General features: G+C 38.0%; 1 protein-coding gene across 2 annotated transcripts in view; it reads right to left on the minus strand.

Moving 5' to 3' along the window:
• Nucleotides 1-23025, minus strand: part of SLC35F1 (solute carrier family 35 member F1) — a 237089-nt gene that overhangs the window by 89909 nt on the left and 124155 nt on the right. For both annotated transcript variants that reach the window (XM_085217415.1, XM_085217414.1), the window contains exon 2: nucleotides 14623-14798. In XM_085217415.1, coding sequence (XP_085073541.1) covers nucleotides 14623-14798 — 176 coding nt within the window. The remainder of the gene's footprint in view (nucleotides 1-14622; nucleotides 14799-23025) is intronic.

A 23025-nucleotide genomic window follows, 5' to 3' on the forward strand; every position in this document is an offset into this window, starting at 1 on the left:
ATCTAAGCAGAAGAAAAGAGCTCCAGCAATGATTTTTCTACTTATCTTCACGATCATATACAGCTAATTGGCTATCACCTCCCCACCTTGGGAACATTTGACTACTGGAGGGAAAGAGATTTATACTGGTCTCAGAGATGGACTTGGGAGTACTGATGGAAAAAAACCCTGTTTTGTGATCATACGAGTCAACCACAGAAAACTGGCAACACAGCTTATTAACTTGGTACTTAGGATACAGTGAGCGGTCCAATACAACAAAAATAATTCACTTGTAAAGGATGTTCCTGTATCACAAGGGCAAGTATCCAGAACAAGTATTTGCTCTTCCTGGGCTTTCATAGCTTGCTGACCTTGTCTCACAACTTTCCTTAGAATTCCATCTCTGACCATGTCTTCTAGGAGCTTCAAACTCAATATTCTTATTTCAGATACCAACAGGATGATGCCTTCCTTTGAACAGATGTTGTGGGGCATGCATACTGTTTGTACTTGGCCAAAGAATGTACGGAAATATAAACAACCTCATACAACCCCTTGCAACAGAGATGATTTCTTGTATATACATATTACTTCTAGAAGATATTTTTCAAATACTGATTTATAAAACAAAGAAGTGTTAAAGCCTTCTCTGGTAACTGTTGATGCAGTGGATCAATTGAGTGGCAATATATCCCCACCAAGCTTACATTGGAAGGTCTTTAACTTTTTTTTTTTTTTTTTCCCCTCACATAACTATTATTAAATGATATAATTTTGGAAGAAAGTGGAAAAAAGAGCTCTTTCTCTCAATCATCTATAGCTCTGAAATAGTTATCAGTATATCTACTAGAGCAGCTATTATCCTTGTTCTGAAGTAATGTTGACAGAAATATACTCAATATATTCAAATGAATATACTCAAATGAAAAAAGTCTGATATTAAATTCCTTGAAAGGGAATGGTTTATTCCTAAATGCCACTCTGCAGCTAAATTGTCTGTATAGGATATTGCCTTCAGATGAAAACCATGTTGTGGTTTAACCTGACAGGCAGAACCACATAGCTGTTTGCTCACAACTCCCACAGTGGAATGAGGGAAAAAATCTGAATAAAGGTAAAACTGGTGAGCTGTGATAAAGATAGTTTAATGGGTCAGAAAAGGAAAATAACAATAATGGTAAAGAAACATATACAGCAGAAACGATGCACAACTGCTCACCTGACCCACTGATGCCCAGCCAGTCCCCAGGCAGCAGCAGCCTGGCTGACTCCTCCAGTTTTATTGTTCAGCAGAACACTATACAGTATCAGACATCCCTTCAGCTTGTTTAGGTCAGTAGGGACCAGCTATCCTGGTTGTGCTTCTCCTGGCTTTTTGTGCACCCCTAGCCCCCTCCTCATAGGAGGGTACAAGGAGTTGAAAAACTGAAACATCCTTGGATCTGTACAGTACTGCTCAGCAAAACCTAAGATATAGGTGTGTTATCAACATTATTCTTAGCTTAGTGCCAAAACATAGTTTTCTTTCTAGTATCTGGTATGATGCTATCTCAGCTGAAATAAGGGCAAACCACTACCAGTAATTTGCTCAAAACTCTTCACTAATTATATATTGTCTTGTACAACTAAATAGTTCCAATCAAACAAATATGAACCTTTGCCTGAGACTACAAAAGGCAATGACCGTCATTAGTGCTACTGATCCTCTTACCTGTAACTTTGTAATTCTACAGCATTCTAGTTAAGCCAATAAGCTCTCTCTTAATACCTAGATTTTCATAAAAAAATCTGCTCCTTTCAAATGTTTCTTACATTTTCAACCAATAACGTGTCCAGTCCATTAAATACTCTACAGTTTATGACAGATTAAGCCCATAAAACATTAAACAGAGTTTAAGGAAGTACAAAATAAAATAGACAGTGAGAAACATCACCAGTATGGTTGATAAAATTTGAAGAAACCTAGTCACATTCTCTTTCAAGCACTGTCATTAGCAGAAAATGATAGACTGTTCCTCACCCAGGCAGGATTAGTAGAAATAATGGAAATAAACATAAGCCTCATGGAAATCATGAGAAGAAATTCCTCTGTAATGAATGTGACAGAGACAGTTGAAAATGAATTGACATTTTTATTCCACATTTCAAAATATTGGGGAAAAGGAGATGACATTTTATCATAATACTGACAAAACATGAAATATATTAACAGGGATTAAAGAAATTAGTCTTTTGAGAAAAGTGAGAAAGAAAGTTGTTAGAACCTTACAATTGGCATTAATGCCAGTTAGGAATTAATTGCTACTATATTACTGAGTGTGTATATAAAAAACAGAAGGCAACTGTGACACTTCTAAGAAGATACAGCTTGTTTAGATTTGAAAGAAGTAATTTTCTTTCTTGTGTAATCTGGCTCGTGTTTATTAGACTATTTTACTTAGAACTGCAGATGCATTTACTTATAAATGTCCCTTTAAATGGCTGATGTGTACTTTTGCTTATAAATAATTATTAAAAACTGTTCATGATTTTCTATACAAGGTAATTGACACAGCTTCTCTGTATTTAAGACCTCCCTCCTTTTCCCATGGAGAAGTCTATAAATTCATTCACAGGCACATTGAGGACTCTTCTTTGCAATTATGAATTTCTCTTAATGGAAAAACAAACATACAGAGCAAAGAGCAAGAAATAGTTGCGTATACTACACAAGTCCAAATTGTTATTCAACAAACAATACATTATTGGCAAAAATACTATCATAATTACTACAGTCATTTGTCCTCTTATAGGCAGGCTGTACTGAGATATTACTTGAATTTTCTCTTCAGCAAAATATTTTTCTGAAAGTGTACTTTCCTACAAAGAATTTTTTTTTTTATTTTAAATTAGCTTTATTTCACTACATACTTCGGATAAATATTCTTCTGATAGATTGTTTTATTCTGTCTAAGCAAATAACAGTACAAAAATCACACAGGTTCAATATCCTCACTAAACTAAAAGTGACTGAATTCTACGTTTTTAGCATCCAATTCACCAGAGAAAAAAAAGCAATGTTCCTGTAATTGCAGATCTTGGTCCACCACACACTGCAGATCTACAAACATTCTCAATCACAATTATCCACACAGTTTCAGTGCTAAAGCTGCAGTGTGGGCAGAAAAGTTGAAGAAAGTGTTAGTCTTGCTTCTGCTCAATAATGTTCAATGATTACTACCCTCCCTACAACTATCTTCAGTAGGACTCCTTGCCACAGACATGCAGTATCTGCTGTAGGATGAGGAAAACATCATGGGAAGAGGTTGCTTGGGATGCGACAGGAATATATTTGGCAGTTGGAACTACTTCAAGGTCCCTTCCAACACAAACAACACTACAATTCTATATGCCAGGCAAACTATCATCTAAACAGGAACTAAAAAGTCAAGACATACTCTTGTTTGGTACAGTATTCTTGTACCTTGACATGCTGCAGTTTGTCAAATACCAGCATTCAGAAGAGCAGCAGGGCAGGTCAGTTTTCAGCCTCTGCTTAAGATATTCTCACTCAGACTTCTGACTGTGAAGCTGCCTCTCTAACTTTGCCTCCTGCCAGTTGCTGCACACTCTCAGATACATGATTTTCATAGAAAGCATTCAACTCAATGATTTCAAATCACTGACCGATGGCTGCTTAGCTCAATGGCCAAGTTCACCCAGCTCTCTTACCTCCAGCTTTAGCAGGAACCAGTTCCTAACAAGCATTTCTACAATATAAGTTTCGGCTTAGCGTGCAATGAGGACAACAGAAATTCAGCTCTTCAGATGTTTTTTTCTGCTCCCTTCAGCTTCAGAATGCAGTTCCTGTCATCTCTTACAATAAAATTTAGTCCATGGTTTCAACATCCTATTGCGAGAGCATTTACAGGATCCTTCACTGGTGTCAGAAATTCACCCTGGGACACGCTTGCAAAGAGTTCACTGGCAACTTGGCTCCATGGAAAGCATGGATTTTGGCAAGCTTCTGTCCCCTTTATGGCATTTAATTTCTTTGAACTCTTATGAAAGCTGTGTGAGGACACAAAATGTCTCTAGTTATACCATGGCCTACATCTTATAATTTGTCCCTTCAAGGAAGAATTAAACATAGCAAACATCAGGTATTCCTGAGCTAACCAGAGCTTGAGACAATAAGCAATATACACTAATTTTAAAAATAATTTATACTCTTAGAATCTGGTATTCCTGAGAACAAATCATACTGTTTCTTTAAAATGGAGCCAAAAACGTACAAAAAATAGACACTAGCTAGTCGTTCTTCTTGTGCTCCAATTGGCTGAAACCTTAACAGGATACTCAAGAACACGTTCAAATAAAAGATTTGAAAAAGCAATGATAATAGAATATATTTTAACGCAGTCATGAAAATACCACTTCTTCATTAATATTATCATCAGGGTAAATAAGTGCAGATCCATTTAATTACAGCAGTAACAGTTCACTTCTTCCGTGAGTTTTTAAAATCTCCTGTACAATTTAATAAAACAAAACCAGGTATCAGATCACAGAGGAACAGAGAAGGATGGACAAATTGGTATTAAGTATTCCAGCACCTGCACAGAAGCAAGATCATGAATATTTAACTCAGAAAAGGTATAGATACATAGCTCTCCTTGGAAACCTCACTTGCTACATTTTTGTAACAGTTTGACTGTCACCAATCTATAACTGAAAACTGAAGGATAAATTCTTTTCTGAGATACGTCCATGGCTTCTGCCTCCTCCATGTATTTAGTGAGCTCATTACTGCTGTCAAAGAGCCCTCTATGCATCAGGGGGAAATGTGAGTAAGAATTGAAGGAGGCTGTCAGACAGCATACATTATCCTTCTCCTTCTCTCTTTAACGTTAAATCAGGAAAAGATAATGTAGAGCAGACTGCTAATGAACTTGCACTGAGAGGGAGCACCTTCACTCCTCTATTCGGTAGCCACCTGTGTCTAAATCACCCTCTGGGTTTGTGAACCAAAATTTCAGCCAAAAGGAGATCTGAAGCAAGAGGCAAGTCCCGAGGTCCCTGAATTTCCATTAATGTCCAAAAGTGGCTCTGTGCTCCTGCCTGCTCAGCAGGTTGTAAGCAGAGGGAAGAAAATACAGCAGCTTATTCCTAGAGAGCTACATTTGTAAACAACTTCTCAGATGAAGTTGCAATTGTTATTATAGTGCTGTCATGCAGAAATACAACAGGAGTTTGAAATAATGGCATAGTAATGGCTAACAGCTCAGCCAAACAGAAAGAAAGAAAGAAAAAAAAAACAAAAAAACCAAACCAAACCAAAAAAAAAAACGCTTACAAGACAGTGTAAAATATACAGGATATTTGTACTTTTTTGTGTGAGCAACGCATTTAGTTTTACCAATAATTATATGATTACAATGATAATAATGGATAGGGAGGAAGAGTAAATTATTACTTGCATTATGGCTTGGTGTTAGGTAAGAACTGTAAAAATAAGTAGAAAGTTGAGCTTTTTCCCCCACTAATGTTACTTTTTATTTCCTTGATTCAGACTGCCTTTAAATGAGGCAGTGTATTTCGAATCAAATTCTGCAGTTGTGAATGCGAGTTACTTGAAGTACTTCACATGCTCTTTACTCTCTTCTTTGTCTCCCACTGCCATCTTGCTAACAGAAGCTAATAAAATCCAACCAAGAGAATGGAGAGGTAGGCTATTTCCCATGTAAGAGAAGTACACGGCACTTCCAAACCTTGAGAAAAGATGTGATCTTCAGAGAGACTTTGCTGCGAGTCTTATGTACGGTTTACAACTGGACTCTGCAAAATGAGATGCTGCTGAGTCTTTGATTTAATGAAAACTTCGGAAGGCAATCCAATTCACTGCAGAGACTGCTTTGTTCTTTCATTATGATTCTCTTTTAATGAGAAAGACGATTGCAAGGATAAACTATTCCTCTGAATTTTTACACTAATTACATACAAAGCACCATTCTGGCAGAGCGGGACTTACATCCTTCAGGCAATACAGTTATCATCTTGTAACCACACTCAAATCTCCCATATGAACGCTGATGCTACGTGCACTGCATATGGATTTGGCTACCCTGGCTACTGCTTGAATTGATGAATGTTTAAAGATTCCGTAAATCACAAGCAAATACTGATACTGCGTGAAATGGGAGAGACGACCCCTGCATTCTGCTTACAGCTGTAGGATCAAGGGTACGCTATTTTATCAGAAACATGAACTTTTCTCATTGCAGTGAGAAGGGATGGTTGGTTTTGTAAACAATACTTGAAATGTTTATGTATTAAGGGGGGAGAAAAAGTCAGATCCATACACAAACATTACAAAGGATAGCTACCCCTAATTCTAAGGAAAATAATTCTCTGCTTGTGATTCAGCTCAGACCCTTAAGAGACTATTTATTATTTGACATACTTTAAGGCAGTCTTGGCTAGATAGGAAACTGCTTTATTCCCTGATAAAATAACCAAGAACGCATATGGTCCTGCACAAGACTCTGAAATTACGAGACAAATTTCCAGGCTTGGTATGTGCCCCCTGCCATGGTACATAAGCACCTGTAGGAATTTACAGTGCAACACCCAGCTTTCTAGGTGTCCAAAAAGCCTCCATTCTGTAATCTGTATTATCTGCAGTCCTCTCTGGATCTCTGGTACAATATGAACACACATTACTTCAGCTGCTGAGATAGGAATATAAGTCAAGGAGTTGAGAAGTACAAGCGTTTCAATGGCACTTCCTAAGAGCCTTCTTGAGTCCATCCACTCATGCCTTCAGAAACAAGGTTTCACTCCACAAACTGGTACCCATAGAATTCCATGCAGATTAGCATTGTGCTTGAAAGGCTGGCACAGCTCCTGGAAGAGGGAGCTTCACAGGCTCAGCACAAAACCTAAATCTTGATCCAAACAAATCCTTACAAATATATATTGTGGATTTTCCCCAAGCTTCAGATCTTGGTGCTGAAATCAACAAGAAAAGCATCACAGTGTAAAACACTACCCTGTGATCATTATTTGGATTCTGCTAAATCCCACTAGCTACCTGTAGTGTTGCAGCTGTAAGCTAAATAATGTGCTGCCTTCCACTTTATTGCATCCATGGCTTTATTTATGGACTTACTAGCATGGAGCTGCCACATCTGGATAGACGTTCTTAAACAGGAGACTGTATGTACACTTACCTCCAGGGTAAAACTGCCTTACTTTCAAGTCTATATTCAACATAGACTTTGCCTCACAGTGATGATGCAGCATCTTGATGCAAACATAGTCCATCACCCAGGACATCAGCCAGCCTAAAGCTTGGCATTCCTTTTATGTTCACTGCAAATAGGGCCTGTAAGGCTTCTTTTACAAAAGCACCAGTATTTGAATCACGATGCAAATCCAAACATTGTTTCTAGAAGAAACTGGCTGATGGCATAAGTTTGGCCACTGAATACCTTGACCTAAGTGTTCTCACTACTCAATATAAACACTCCAGGGATTTTGCTACAAGGAGAGGTACCCTTAGTTCACAAGCAATCTTAGTACAGATTCTCTTTTCTTTGTAGATAAGACCTCCCATTTCCTCATTTAGATGAAGAGGACAGTAAGCGATCTCCTACCCTCCCACCACCCTTTTTTTTTTTTTGTACTCTTGACTAAACCAGCAGATAGGAAAAATGAGGTGTTCCTGTACTTTTGGTCAAAGTCCTCATTGAGGTTCTTTTGTTTTTGATGGCACAGAGAGTACTTCTTTGAGCAGCAGAGCTATTTTGAAAGCAAATTGGACTCTGAATGAACTGCATCAGGGACCATGGGTTACTACTACAGAAAATGCAACTGCATAGATGCATGAATAGGCCTGGCCTTTATTGCTTCTGGGGTCACGTTGAGTATGTTAGTGTTCACATAATTAAACCACAGCATACTGTGCTTCTGCTGAACTGCTGCCCCATGCATCCTAAAGGGAAAGTACTTTTCAAGTCTTCAACCATAGGACACGCATCTTATCATTCCAAAAAACTACAAAAAGATTAACAGAAAAGTGCATGCTTTTTAACATGGGATTTGTGCTACAGGCTTGGTTAGCAGGTGTCTGGCCTAACAATTAGGAGACAGAACTGAGAAATTAAAACAAGAGAAAGAAAAGGCTGAGGTTTATTTTGTGGCATCACCGGTCAACTTTCTCTCTACATTTGGGGCCAGGATTCACCTCTATAAGTGTTTTTTTATAACTTGCTAAACAGCTGGTAAAGCAAGACGCACCTGATGAAAACTGACTCAGCCCTGAAATGGCTGGTCCCTTGTGTGGATGGAAAGAAGTAGCAAGGCCAACGCAGAAAGCTTATGTACACTGGTTAGGGAAACAAGGCAGATGGCAACGAAAAATCCTGAGGGCAAAAAAAAAAAAAAAAAAACCTCAACAATACTCAACTACATCATTAGGAACAGCAAAACAGAAGACAGAAGACAGAAAGGTCAAGTTTATTGTTTTTAAACCTGTCGTCTTATACTCAGGGTGGTCTATTGCTTTTTACTGTAGCCAGGTGGGATAGGGCTTCCAGGCAATCTGATCTAGTACTTGATTTAGAGGTTGGCAACCCTGCCCGTGGCATGGCAGTTGGAACTTGATGATCTTTGAGGTCCCTTCTAACCCAAGCCATTTTGTGATTCCTATCAGCAGTGTTGAAATTGCATCTGTTCATGTATTATGACCGAAGAATACAAGAAGACTTCATCAGATTGGGAAGGGAAATGCTGTGACTTTGGGAATCTATCAGAAAGAACAATGTCCTCTGAAGTTTACACAAGCAGAAATAGTTTAACATCTCTCTAAATTGTAGTCACCTACAGAGTAGAATAGTAACAGTTCATGGAGACAGCAGCAATATTCTGTAATTCACAGCAGGAAATTTAAAAAAAAAAAATCAGCTGAAAGTGGATGGAAAATTCATAGACAAACAAAATGATTATAAAAATGGCACTGGACAGGAAACTGAATTTAGTCATACTATTTTACTTTTTAGTAGATAGCTCTGTTACCTATGATGTGGTGGGAAACAATCAGACGACAAGTCATACTTCTCACTCCTATACATCTCCTATTCAAAATTCAAAAAAATTGCAGGTTACAAAAAAAAAAAAAATCTGGGTTTTTAAGTGTCTGTAAATAGCCAGAGTTTTAGTTTCTTCCTTATAAAGTGCAGAATTCCTACTGAATATGAGAAAGGCTGTTCAAAGCACAGACAAGAGGACTGTTTGGCTGACTACTTCCATAATAAACATAGCCCACATAACTTGGCACTCCTACCTAAAAGCCCAGAGTGATTAGGAGAAAGTACACCATAGATTGCAAAGCTCTACAGAGAGGGAAGAATCTGCAGTGCTGCTCTGAGAATACCAAAGATCAGATCATCATCATTTTTCATTATCCCAAGCCACGGTCACTGTGATGCTTCATTTTTACAATGCAGCAGGTGGACTAGGAGGAGCCTGGCCAGATTGATACTTATTTCCCTCAGGTTTCAAGGCAAAATGCAGTAATATGTTTACCGTGCAGAGGCTGGGTGTGGCCTCACCAACATATTGTCTTTAGGGACTGAGCACCACTTCTGTCATAAGCAGAGAGGACCATAAAGCAGTATGTATAGAGCTGTGGGGACTCGGTTTGACACAGCAGGCATCAACAAGTTCTTTATTCTACAGCAGAGACACAAAACATGCTAAGAAAACTGAACAATGATGTAATGTATATTTGCTAATCAAAATCACTCCCTGTCCTCCTAAACAAACAGGAGGTCCCTCATTTCTAAAGGCATCTCATTGAAAATGCTGATAGGATTGATGCCTTTCAGGAAGACTTTTCACCTCAATGGTACAACACATATTGCCCAAAGTACCTTATACCTAAGATAGTTTGATCAGCTGAAATCATGTACTTTCTTTGTTTCCCAGATATATTCTTAAGGCAGCCTACAAAAAAAAAAAGGTGCTAATATTGAAGAATTATGGTATGTCTATCAAAGTTAACTGCATAATACTAGCTTTGAGATAACATTGCTAGTGGAATGAAACTGAATGAAAATAAAGAGACATCTATCCTTTCTATCATTCAATAAAAAACTGACAACAACTGCAGTAAAAGAAACCAATGCCTATAAAGTGTCATACTTTCCTTCACGTAACCCATTTCAGTTATTCCAGGGAAGTGGAAAGGATGTTACGTTCATTTTTTCCTCCCCATGTATCTAAATGAAGATACATGTCTGAATAGCGGATGAATCAGTAATTTACATACAATTGAGATACTAAGATCATAAACAAGTCCAAGACAAAAACACATAAAAAGAACTCAAATTCCAGTGACGTGATTGCAATCTTTAAGAAAGTCACAAGGCTCTGTATTTAACTTAGAGGCACAGACTGGATCTGATTATTTGTCAAATCTAAGACATTACAGTAACTCTAGTGAAGCCATGTTTGCATTAACGTACGCTATAACCTTAGTCTAGAAGCAGAACTCATCTATCCATAAAACCTATTTCATAAAACCTATTCTGAATTAGCAAATTATTGCCAGCTCTCACAAATGGTGGCTGGAAAACACTAACTTATTGCACTGAAATTAAAGGAACTTGCACTGTGGCAAGCTACTCATGCAGAATTTGACCCTTAAGGTATTATGCTCCTCTTCCATTCAAAACACACCCTTAGTGCTCCCTCATCCCACTTATCCCTTCTATTCCAGGATAATAAAAAAATAGCTTCACATTTTTTCTCTTTTTTTTTTTTTCTTAAACAACACCTAGTGGGTGAATTGTTTTCATTTGTAGCATACATTAAGTGGCTTTCAGAAGTAATGTATTTTTGGCTGCAAGCTGTTGATGCTTGCACTCATGTTGACTGTTCATAATTAACACCTCCTGGTCCACTACGGACTATTTCCCACTTACTGCTTTTTAAGGTGGTAAAACTATATCCACCAGTTTTATGTCACATATCTTCATTTCACTGAGAGAAGGCTTTTCTTCCTGATAGCCAAGGAGTCCCTTTTTCTAAGTTTGTAATAACATACAACCCAGAGGATTATCAGGTAGCATTCTGACAAGATCTCACTAAGCAGAATCCTCTGCTGACAAGGGGACTGAGCCAATACGTGCTAAAACCTTCTTGTCAACTCAGAGGTGTTAACATGGACAAACACAGGCTTTGGCTGTAAAAACAAGCAGGAGAAGAATTTACCTCAAGAGGAAGAACTGGGGGTTCCCTTATTAGTTATTCAATATTTGGTTGATATCATCAGATGAAGCAATGATATTCATTGCCTGATAATGCTGCATAAGTGACAAATTTTATAGCATTTTTTTCATAAAAAAACTAAAAAGTATATTCAGACCTCAGCACATCAATGCTGGTGCATTAAAGAGTATTTGACTAGAACCAATATTGTAAACACACATGTGGATAAGCGACTACTTGCTTCTCTGCACATCTGAGCATATGCACTCCACACTGTGAAGAGCCCCTGCACAAACACCTTCAGGGAAACAATACGTTCATCTTCAGTTTACGTGTAGCAAAAGAATTAAAATGAGCACAAGAAACCCAGAATAGAAAAAAAAAAAATAATTATCTAGATACCAGACATTTCATTTAATGGAAATTTCAGAGTTCCACATATCTCAGAAAATTATAGTTTTGAGTCCAACGGAGAATTAAGGTTTTCTTTAGCCACCTCAAGTGACTGTTTCTTGGCAAGTACATTTCTGCAAAAGCCCAGAGGCTAGAAAAGCAAATGAAGAAAAAGACAAAGGGATACAGTTATTTTTGACTATCAGCCAACCTCAATGGTTTGATTTCTGAAGGAGAAAGTGGGTAATTTAAGAATCTTAAATCTTGCATACAGAGTAGAAGAACTGCAATTGATAAAAAACAGCTTCTGATGCTCCAGGCACTTAGAACAAAATCAGTCCATATGAAAGTAATATAACATACATGATTTCCACCTGCTAATGAAGCTGCTGGAAAAACTGCCTTAGTGAAACAAATAAAGATAATGAATTTGAGTAAATATACTAGCAAAAAGAATGCCAAGCTCAATCATTTGGCATTATTAAGTGCTGAGTAAATGAGTTGGCTGTATATTGGTCTGCCATTCAGCATGAATGCTACAGTGCGTGCCTGGACAGTGGATTTCATTACTTCAGTAGCTAATTTTGTTCTAGATTTTTTTGGACACTAACCCAAACTATTTTATTTTTTTTTTTAAACAGCTCTCTTCTGATAGCCCTTTTATAGACTATTCCTCTGTCACCCATTACGTTGTGCTCTAGTTGTTTGTACACTTTATATTCAACTGCAAGCCTCTTCAAACACCTTCCCCAACCATTCTCACATGTCCGAAACATATTTTTGACCTTACACTAACACTTCACCATTCACTTCCCAAACCTACCTTACTGGAACTAAAGAGCACTCCAGCAAACTCTCTTTAATTAGACATTGCACTTATAAACAGAAAATCACTTATTAAAATAAAGTAAAATCTTAAGTATTTTTATGCGTGTAAAACATAATGCTTGATAGTGTTATTGAAAAGTAAGTGTATACTGGACATCAAACAGCACTCTAAACAAGCTCCTGTAATACATAGCAGATTTCTAGCCCATATATCCTCCCACAATTTTGTGTTTTTAAAAAATATATATTTAAAGGTAATAAGAAGCTGGCTTCCACAAAACCTGTATCAGTCCTGAGGAGAACATTTTTGGGATAGAATTTGCAAACAGCTAGGCAATCCTACATTCAGAAAAACTATTTTTAAGCACAGTTCTCTGGGAAGGTGCTACTAATACACATTTAAAGCCTACTGCAGTGAAAAGCATGCAGCATTACTTCCTCCTACACAACTGAAATTCCAAGACTAACACACTGCCTGAGCAATTCTTCCTTATGGAAGAGGTAACATTTCCTCAGTTGTCTGACCTCCATTGTTTATTAACAACAATCAACATAGAGTAAGTTCTGTAAAACTCCAATTGTAGTACATTTCAGCACTTGCTGCTGTAGTGCAGCAGTATCTTTTTAATGTTTGGTTGTTGTTTTTTTTTCCCCACAGGAATGAAGCCCTTATTGTTCTGAAACACTTCCATACTTAGTGTTACATCACACTTATATCATGCTACTCTCCTGACTAAAGAACTTAAGCTTCCAGGCTGTTCCCAAATCATTACAAAGATCTAATATCAAAGAAAAATTCAGAACTATTTGCTCCTATTAAAAATGTGAGCCCGTCAACATGCTAACAGATGTTCTGAGGCTTAAGACATGTTCTAGTTCTTTTCCTTGACAGAGCCCTTCCCTCCTACCACCAGGACAAGACAATCAGGAAAGCAAGTGATGTTTTTGCTCTCTTATCTTGCTCATGAAGAAGCAAAATTGCTTCTGACAGGGTCTTGACAACACTAGGCAAAGTATTCACAGGTGGTCATACACAGAAATAAGAGTTGAACTCACCCAACTGGTGAAGTAGCTCCTTGGCTACATAACAACCATCCTGAAGAAACAGCCTAGGTCCAAGAAATACTCTCCCATTAGTGGCTGACCCTTGTAAGAGCCTAGGAAGGCTTCATTGTGGGTCTACTTCTTCTGGTCATGTGGGGAGCACAGGTGGAGTTTGCTTCTGCTCCCTGGGCCAACAGCACCCCTTGACCAGGTGCTCAATCACCAGTTCAAGCTGTGACCTAACAGCTCCCCTACAGTTTCTAATCCATGTATTTTGTGAAGATGAATAAATAATACAACTATGAAAAAATGAGTGAATGAGAAATGTACTTAAACGCATTAATTTCCCATACCTCATCTAAATGAGAAATCACAGAGAAGGAAGGGACAGGCAGAGAAAGCACCAAAAACCTGTTTTATAGATCAAATATTAAATAGAGGATCATTTGGCAAATGGTACTGAAGTGCACTTAGATGCGTTTCTCATCTGGGGGGCCAGATTGCATATACAAGCCCTGTCCCAGAGCAGCAGCAGGGCTATAGAACTACTCTGCCCACCCAGCACCTCAGAGAGACAGCATCCAAAATTCCCTCCACTTCCTACTTCCAAAACACTCAAAACTGGCTGCTAATAGTTGGTGAACTACTGAGTTGCTTTGATGAGCAACTAGAAAAAGCAAACTTTTCTTTGCTTGCTTCTGAGCTCTCCTTAACCTGCATAAGATGTAGAGCATACTAATATTTCCCAGTAAGACATACAGTTAGATCTAAAACAAACCCTGAATGTGTGGCTGTGGTGTCAGAGCAGCAAGAAGAGCATTCCTAAAACAAATATTTAGGATGTAAAAAGTACTGATGTTTCTTTTCTGCATAGAGGTAGATGCCCTATCCTTGAATCTAACCCTAATCCTGAATCTGTCAATTCATTCCTTATCAATAAAGATTTAGATTTTTTTTTTCTAGATTATCCAATGTACTTTACTAGGCAGTCTAAATATATTATAAATATTACTGTGATGTGTCTGAATCACACTTAAGCATAACTCATTTATTGTTGTTCTGAAAATGTTCATCATCACTGTCTTACACAAAACATTGTGAGTTTCATAGATAGACACTTACCTTGTCTGACAGCTAGTGTTGTTGTGTAGACCAAGAATAGAAGGATATAATTGAGGAAGCTCTGAAAAACAGGTGTGTTGGCATGGAAATCTTCCGACAAATACTTGCTTGTGAGTCCAATGCCACAGATAAGGAGCGAGAGTACCTGGCCAAGAGCCACAGACAGCAAGAGATCCCTAAAAGGAATGAGAAAAGCATAGACATAAAACACTGAGCTTCCTCACTGTGCAGGAAATGCTCACTCTCCTCCAAGAATCATGTTCAAAAGTGTTAAGACAGGAAAGGAAACAGTGATTCAGTCAACAAGGCATCTGCTGGGTGTTGCTGATGTAAAGCATTCATCATTTCTGTACTTATCACGGGCTTAACATCCCCTGAACACATTAGCTTTTATGCACATATTAAATAGCAGTAGATAGTAAATCTCTACCATATAATTTCACATTTCTTTTTTAACAATGATTAAATGATAATTATCATTTAAAGCAGCACCCTTATCAGTTATCATTTATAATACAGCATCCTTCTCTTCAAGTGTTTTTCCTACTAGAAGGACACAGGATACTCCTGAGTCCTTTCGTTAAGGCTGGAATTACAGCTCTGACAGGACTTAGTAGCCACAGAGAGAGCCATCAAGAAAGGATTCCCTCTGATGTGAAAGCATATCATGTTTCACCAACAACACAAATTTACTGAGCAACTTCATTCTCCTAATTTCATTTCCATTTTATTGTATAAACTGTTCTTTCCACCTGTGTAAATGCATGTATCTTTTCCTCTACCTTTTTTACCTCTTACCTTTCTTTCTGTTTGGAGGAAATGACTCGTGGTTCTTCAAAATGTATTTTTTACTTTGGTTTATTGCTTTAATCTGTTTCTCTCGACCTTGATCTCCAGTCTTTGCTGTTCCCCTATCTAATTTCCCCATTCTCTCTCCCCACAAATCTCTGACAGCTTCTTCCTTTGTGCATGTTCTGTCTTCCTATAAATTCCTTCTCCTTGCTCAAGAAACTGCTGTATTTGAAAGCTAACTCTTTTATGGTACATATTCTTTTTATATATTTTCTTCAGTCTTCTCCACGATAACCTTTTCCCTTCCAAGTATCTCATGTATTCTTCTGCCAGAGCATCATTAGCCAATGGCACAGCCCAACTTAGCCCTCAAAAAACTCATTTTATTAATATTTTTTTGTCATAGGATATCCACAGCACAGGAATATACATATTTTTAAATTACCCCATTCCCAGATTTACTTTTTGACAGTACTTCTGTGCAGATCAAGCCTGTTTCACAGCTATGCCTTACTCTATGCAAAAAGCACAAGAGCAATAAAAACAACTGCCAGGGAGTGCAAAAGGACATCAGAAGGGACCATGTAGTCTGAGACCTGCTGGCTGATGCTGTCAATGCCACCAGTCCCTAGAAGAGTCTGTAGGTCTCTGAGGAAACAAAGGAAGGAGAGAGAGGAAGATGGGAGAGGAACTCTTCTGCACGTCTCATTAGAACATGGTGTAAAAAAAAAGGACATTAGGCAATCCGAAGGAATTGCCTAAAGAGGCAAGAGGAAAGAGGGAAGCTCTCTGCTCAGCTGTAACAGTAATTCACGTGTGCTCTCTTCTGCCAGCCAGTAAAATAGCATTGCTTCAAGGCTGCTTTGCTTTCCCTGACAGATTTCCCTGACCTCAGCTGTGAGTGTTTGGTGGCAGTGAGCATCTGTGCTCCAGCAACAACTTCCCTTGTAAACTCAAGTGTCAAATTTTTTTCCCTTCTTCTCATAAACAGTCCTCCCACTAACGTGTCTCAGTGTCAGTCATGGTGTGATTCAACCAAGCAGATACCAGAAAGCACAAGAGGCTGGGTTACATTCATCCAACACACCTCACTGACAAACAGTCTGACACAGATAGTATGAGAACAAACTTTATTGTGTTAAACCCTGTGTTTTGATGGCAGATTGCTGAATAAGTAGAAAACATGATTTCACAACTACTGCCTCCATTTCTACATTACTCATTCTACTGCAAAACGTAACAGCGTGAAACAAACACTCAACAGAGGTGATATCTGAGACTAAGACATCAGTGCTGTGAAAATAACAGATCCTCAGCTTCTGCCACTACCTACAATGTTGTTGATGGGGAGTAGGAAATTTGAATAGTGACTGCAATTTAAATTCACATATTAGTCTTGTAAACTTGTATGTTAGTCCTTCAAGCAGTTGGGTAGATTGTGTTTTATGTCTGCCCTACGGTGAAGATTCATGCAGTACTGTCCTCTTGCCTACAATTATTTTTGTAGTTTAATTTCAGTAAGAAATTGAAAGTTTGTAAATCTGTATCTCAAAAGGTGTTCCTGTTTCACAGAGGATGCAGGTAATTATTTACTGTCCTCAGTATCTCAGTCATGCCCATTAACATGTTTGTATTACACCCACTCTGGCACTGCACCTGATCTGGATAGAAGTACCTTGGATCCTGTGTTGATTTATAGAAAACTGAATACATCCTCATTTAATCATTTATGAAAGGGTTTTTCCAATAATGTATTCCTTATTTTATGCAGTAGTTGACTAGTGGATATCACTTATCATTCCTTTTTGGGGGGGCTCAAAAATTCCACCCACTATTGCATTACTGAAATTGCAGTGAAGAAAGAAGGTAATTAGGAGTTCAGCAAAAGCAGACATGGACAAGAATCAAGGCTAAGAACTGGAACCCCTCCCCGTTTGTAAATAAAGTCTATTTGTGGATTAGTATATAGTCTTTGTGGCTTGAGTTAGCACGTAAGTAAAAATTGTCTTTTGAACAGCAACAGAGTTTTAAAACATACTGAAAATATTTGTTGTGGAAGACCTAAAGAAGTAGTGCTGTAAAGTCCACTGCCTTCCAAAACATCAACTACACCAATGACACTGAATACATATCTATTGCCTGACTCTAGTTATTACACATACTTTGATTTTTTTAAATTATGTAAGAAAACACATTCTGAAATCAAGCTGTAGTGTTCCTTCTCCATCCAGAACTTAGCAGGACATTTCACAGTGATATATAACATGACAATACACATCTCTTCCTATATTTCTGTCTCTTTGGAGGAGGATAAATTAGGTATTTAAGCAGAACTAATTCAAATCCATAAAGTGTTCAGACTTACAGCAAGAATGCTCTGCTTTATACCATGTAGTTATTTCTAACTCTCTTCACACCTGCACTAACTCTCCTTCCATACCTAAATGTAGGTCCACTGCTGACATGAATAACACATCGGAGCACAGAAAATGTGGTACACTCCTCTCATTAGTATAGGTTCCAACTGATGTTAATCGCTACTTGGGAAAACTACCTGGTGAAATGAATAAGGAAGAAAAACTAAACCACAAAATCAATAAAATGCTGATTGTTGCATTGGGTGAATGGAAGATAACTCCAATTTAAAAAGTGGGAACAAATGTCAGCTTACTGGTTTTAATTAGTGGCGATGTCATACAGCAGTAATAAAGAATAATGTAATATTTGGATAACCTTAAAAACCAACATAAGGTGACTAAAAACCAACATAAGAAGCCTGAATTAGCAAACATTTTTAGAAAGCTTTCAATGGCTGTGGAAAATCTACTACTTCCTTTAAATAGAGGACAAAGCAAGTAACTCGCTGCTGTCACCTCTGGCACTCATTAGGCAGTATCTTTCCTAAATATTCTAACAGTGTTGAAATAGCCAGCATGGTATATATCCAAAACATCTGCATCAGTTTTCCCTGTTGGTTTTTGATTCTCTTCACCACTCAAGGTTTGGCACAAAGAGGATGATATCTTCTCTAAGCCTTTGGTCTGTCACACTGGCTTCAGTAGTAATTTTGCTCACTGGGAAAGTGACATTCACTCATACACTCATACACTGAAGAAAACATGAGGGCCTTCAAACAGAGCCCAAAAAAGACTCTCACTACAAAAAACTTCATTGAATTGAGGTTTTTGACCTGTTAGAGACCGATTTCTCATTAGTTGAGTGTTGAGCCCCTGCTAGGATCAGCAGTATCATCTCAAGCCAGGTTAAAGTGGAAATCTTCAGCTTACTGCTGAACTTTGATCTCATGAACTCATGATACTAGCTTACTAATACAGAGCAAATAGAAGACATTCTTCTCCCATAAAACACAAATTTAAAACCTATTTCTCAATATATATATATATATTTTTGCTGGCACTTGCATTAAAATCCTGTATTGGAAACAATCAAATTTATTTTTGTGTATTTTTGTGTAGCCACTCTTGCTAGTTAATGCTTAATGTTTGCAATTGAGTCAGATGTCTATTATGAAGGAAGAAGTAGGTCAGAATTGCTCCTAAGTTGCCAGATGTCACATTGCTAGACATCTATCATCTGTGTTTTATATACTGAAGAGATTAAACAATACTTTTTTACAGCTTCTTCAGAAATAGTGTCAAAAAATAAAGCATCATCTTTGCATTGGGACCATTCAGTTCTGTTTAAATGCTCAGGCTGGCAGCTGCTGCGTGTCATTTTACTTGTTCCTCCAAGCATATGGAAGTTTCTGTCAGCTGAGTTGAGTTTCTCTGAGTTTATCATACATGATAACACCATAAACCTCTGAAGGCAGATATTCTTGGATCAAAGCAACTCCGAAGTTGTTTGGTTCCTAGCACACGCACACTGGCATGAAACAAAGTACTAACCACATAGGCAGGCTGGATGTGGCTCTGGGCAGTCTGGTCTAGTGGTTGGTGGTCCTGCAAATGGCAGGGGGGCTGAAACTAGATGATCATTGTAGTCCTTTTCAACCCAGGACATTCTATGATTCTATGATCCTCAGGTACTCCAGTGATTATTTTTCAAAAGATTAGAACATTTAGCTTTGACTACTAGTCTACCTCCACGTCCTCCCCAAAATATTAAAACACCATTTACCACACAAATCAATGCAGTGCAATGTTCAGAATGGCCCACAGAACCATAGCTGCCACATGCTGGATGAATCAATGACAAGTAAAAGGTGACAAAGTGATATAAACATTTGGGTCTGTTTTATTCTGACACTAATCTTGTTTTAAATCTGACAGTCTCCATGTTAGATTTTTTTAAACTTAATTGCTTTCCCTCCTCTCTTTTGTACTTTATTTGGTCTCTTTCCACTGATAGATTCCCACTGCATCAGTGGAAGATGCAATAAAGAACAGTGTCCATCAGTACTTCTAATCTCTAGCATGAGGTGTGCTGATCTGTCAGCGTGCCACAGGCTCCGGCAGATGAGAGATTAGCAGTCCATTTCCTGAGCTGAGATTTCACTAGACAAACCCATCTGTACAGGCTGCTCTATAGCACTGATAGAGCAGGCCTGCAGGCGGGACAACACCTTCTGCATGATGATAATGGCTGCTATACATAGTTATCTTTCCAAATGTTCCAAGCATATATTTAAAAAAAGTAAAAACAGACACACTTCATTTAGAGACTGATTGCTGTTATGTCATAGCTAAGCTGATGATGTCTGTCACAGCACTGTAATCTTGCCAGGCTTCAGTGCATTTTAGTATGTTCATATAAAAGAAAAAATACAGCAAGGTCTTAAAAACTTTACATTGATTAAAAGTGAGCTGAGCTTACACACCTATGAGTAACAGGTAGAATTTATTTAAACGTTTAAAGTTGAATATGGAATCTCAAGCATGGACCAATAGAAATGTTTGCACACATTTCTACAGGAAAAGATGGCAAAACATACGTGACAAAAACTCAAACACCAAAACCCCTGGGGTCCAACTGCTTCTGTGGCAGCAACCCCCTGCATTTGAATGGCTGCTTAATAAGGCCACAGACATCACTTCCATGTTTTGCTGTTTGCACTTAATGCACACAGGCAGCTTGCAAAATAATAAATTAACAATATTTTCTAAAACCTTTTCCAAGACAATCATTTGAGTTCTCACTGAAAGCTAAAGATTCACATTTTCTAATAGGAGGCTTCATATGCTTGAGACCTATTTGTCCTTCATTGGTCAGGAATTGATCATACCTAGAAAACAAGATTCTCCACGAATTTTGCACAGAAACCTTCCCTTTTTTCCCCCATCATTTTGAAATGTCTTTTTCACAGGGGAAAAATCCTACACATTGGTAAATGCAAATTTTCTTTCCTCTCTGCCTCTTAGTAAGAAAAGACTAAAGCAAGTATCTTCAATTACTATATTAAAGCATCAGCATGAAACATTATAATAATTTACAGAAGTAGCCATAATAATCTGTAGTAAAATGTTCGCAGTACTAAAAAGTAAGCAAGGTCCCCCACATATATACTAATGATAACACTATTAGCGTTTATACCACTTATATTAGTTAACAGCTCCTATAATGCACATTCTCCATGATCACACTGGATGAAGCCTCAAGAAAATGCAGTAGTAGTCTTGAAGATCTACACCAAATACTGTATTTTTCGATTTCTGGTAGAGAAGAACAAGTCAGTCTAAAATATTTTCAGAATGTAGGCATTAAGCATAACTGAATGGTGAAATACCAAAATGTGAATCCCAGTTAAACTTGCAAGCTGAATTAGAATATGAATAAGTCTAATATTAGCCTACAAATCAGAGAGTGAAATCTATGCAAGAACAAGTCTATCCATCACTTAATTCCTACTGAGTCATTCTTTGGAAATCTTCAGTTGCATTTAAATGATGTGAAGGCTGTATACTTGATCTCAATACAAAGGGTGAATTTTATAGCTGGTTAGTTGCAAAGTACCTCCACCTCCCACTGATGCTCAAAAGAAATGCGGTTTCTATGCAGTGTCTTGAGAGGATTAGCTCTTTATTTTCCAAACGTGAACACTTTAATCTCTTTACAAGAGGACAGCACTGTGGTCTCCATGCAGCTCAAATCTTCAGCCTGGTCTGAAAAGCTCCAGGCTTTGAAGACCTAGGCTTTTTTTTTAATGAAGAAAAGCCAGTAGAGGAGTAAAATGCAAAGAATTTTTTTTTTAAGCAAGGCTTTGAGTCCTTTCAGGTGGGCCACAAGTTCAAAATTCAGTCTTTTTCACTGTTTTAAAGTCATTATGCCTTACCCTGGGAGAGGAAGAAAGTTCTGTGCCTTGCTGTCACCACCTTCCCACTACTCCAGCTCCCCACTTTCTCCCTACTTACATTACAACTCTGCACAGTGAGAACAAGATTTTACAGTTACTTTCTTCAGTGCAATGCAGTTCCAATATTGCGAAGTATTTTTTGTGTCTCCACATTCCTAGCTATCCATTACAATCCTATACTATCACTGTCTCAGATGGGCTTCGAGAGAACAGAACTGGGACTGTTCCTTCCTTCAGTGGCTCCAATGAGAGCGATGTTGAGATGGCAAGGCATGGATAAGCAAAGGCGAGTACCAGCATGAAACTGAAGCTTGCAGCTTATGCAAAGACTCAAGGACAGCCATGAGGAGCAGGGAATGACTGGCCAGACCTGGCCACATGGACAGGACTTCCCAAGGGAGAAGTCAAAGCAACCACCAAGACAACTGGAAGAATACACTGTGCCCTTTTTTTGCTTCCCTAGCTTCATTTGTTCTCAGTTTTACTTTCATTTTTCTGTATTTTAAACCATTCTTTTCTGTTTTATACAACTTGGCTTGAATGTTAGAGTGTATTCTGGGAGCTCACTAAAATTGAAGGTCTGGGTGCATCCACCTCAGAACAATGGCTGACTCAGGCTCTGCTTCTTGTGACAGCTTGAGGCGTTGCCACAGATTGCTGGGTTCTGATAAAAAGAAAGTAGAATCACATAATTCAGGAAGCCTCAAGGGTCTCTGGAGCAACTGCTTAAGATGAGATCTTACCTAAAAAAATTTCTGAATCTTATGTATTTCCTACTACAGCAGTTCTTGAAAATGCATTCCATTTATCATAAGATTTTACACAAGTTCACAAACACGTGCTCACAACTGCATGTGTTTTATAGTTCTTTTAATATCAAAGGAACTGGAAATGCTTTAAAACTATTCTTATAAAACTTACTCCCACATTTAATATTTAAAATACACTGCTGAGACAATCTGTTGCAGCGACTGAAAGTACAAACAGGGGACTTCTTATTTTTATTTTTTAATAAAACATGCATTCAAAAATAGCAAAGTGCGGACGGAAAATTTCCAGGCTCTTATCCTGATGGAGCCCAGTGGTAAGTCATTACAGACAAATCTGTGCATAGTAGTTTTTCTTCATACAAGTTGTTAATAGTCAGCTTCATCCTACAAGTGAGATGATAAAGAAAGAAAAAGCAAGTATGTCCTAAAAACATGTCTGAGTTTTGAAACAACTGCCTTCAAAACAGCAGTGTCATAGTGCTTTTTCAACTACAAATCACAGCAGGATTTAGAAAACCATAGGCTTTT

Source organism: Meleagris gallopavo, chromosome 2 (assembly GCF_905368555.1).
Source record: "Meleagris gallopavo chromosome 2, MGAL_WU_HG_1.1, whole genome shotgun sequence".
Taxonomy (NCBI): Eukaryota; Metazoa; Chordata; class Aves; order Galliformes; family Phasianidae; genus Meleagris; species Meleagris gallopavo.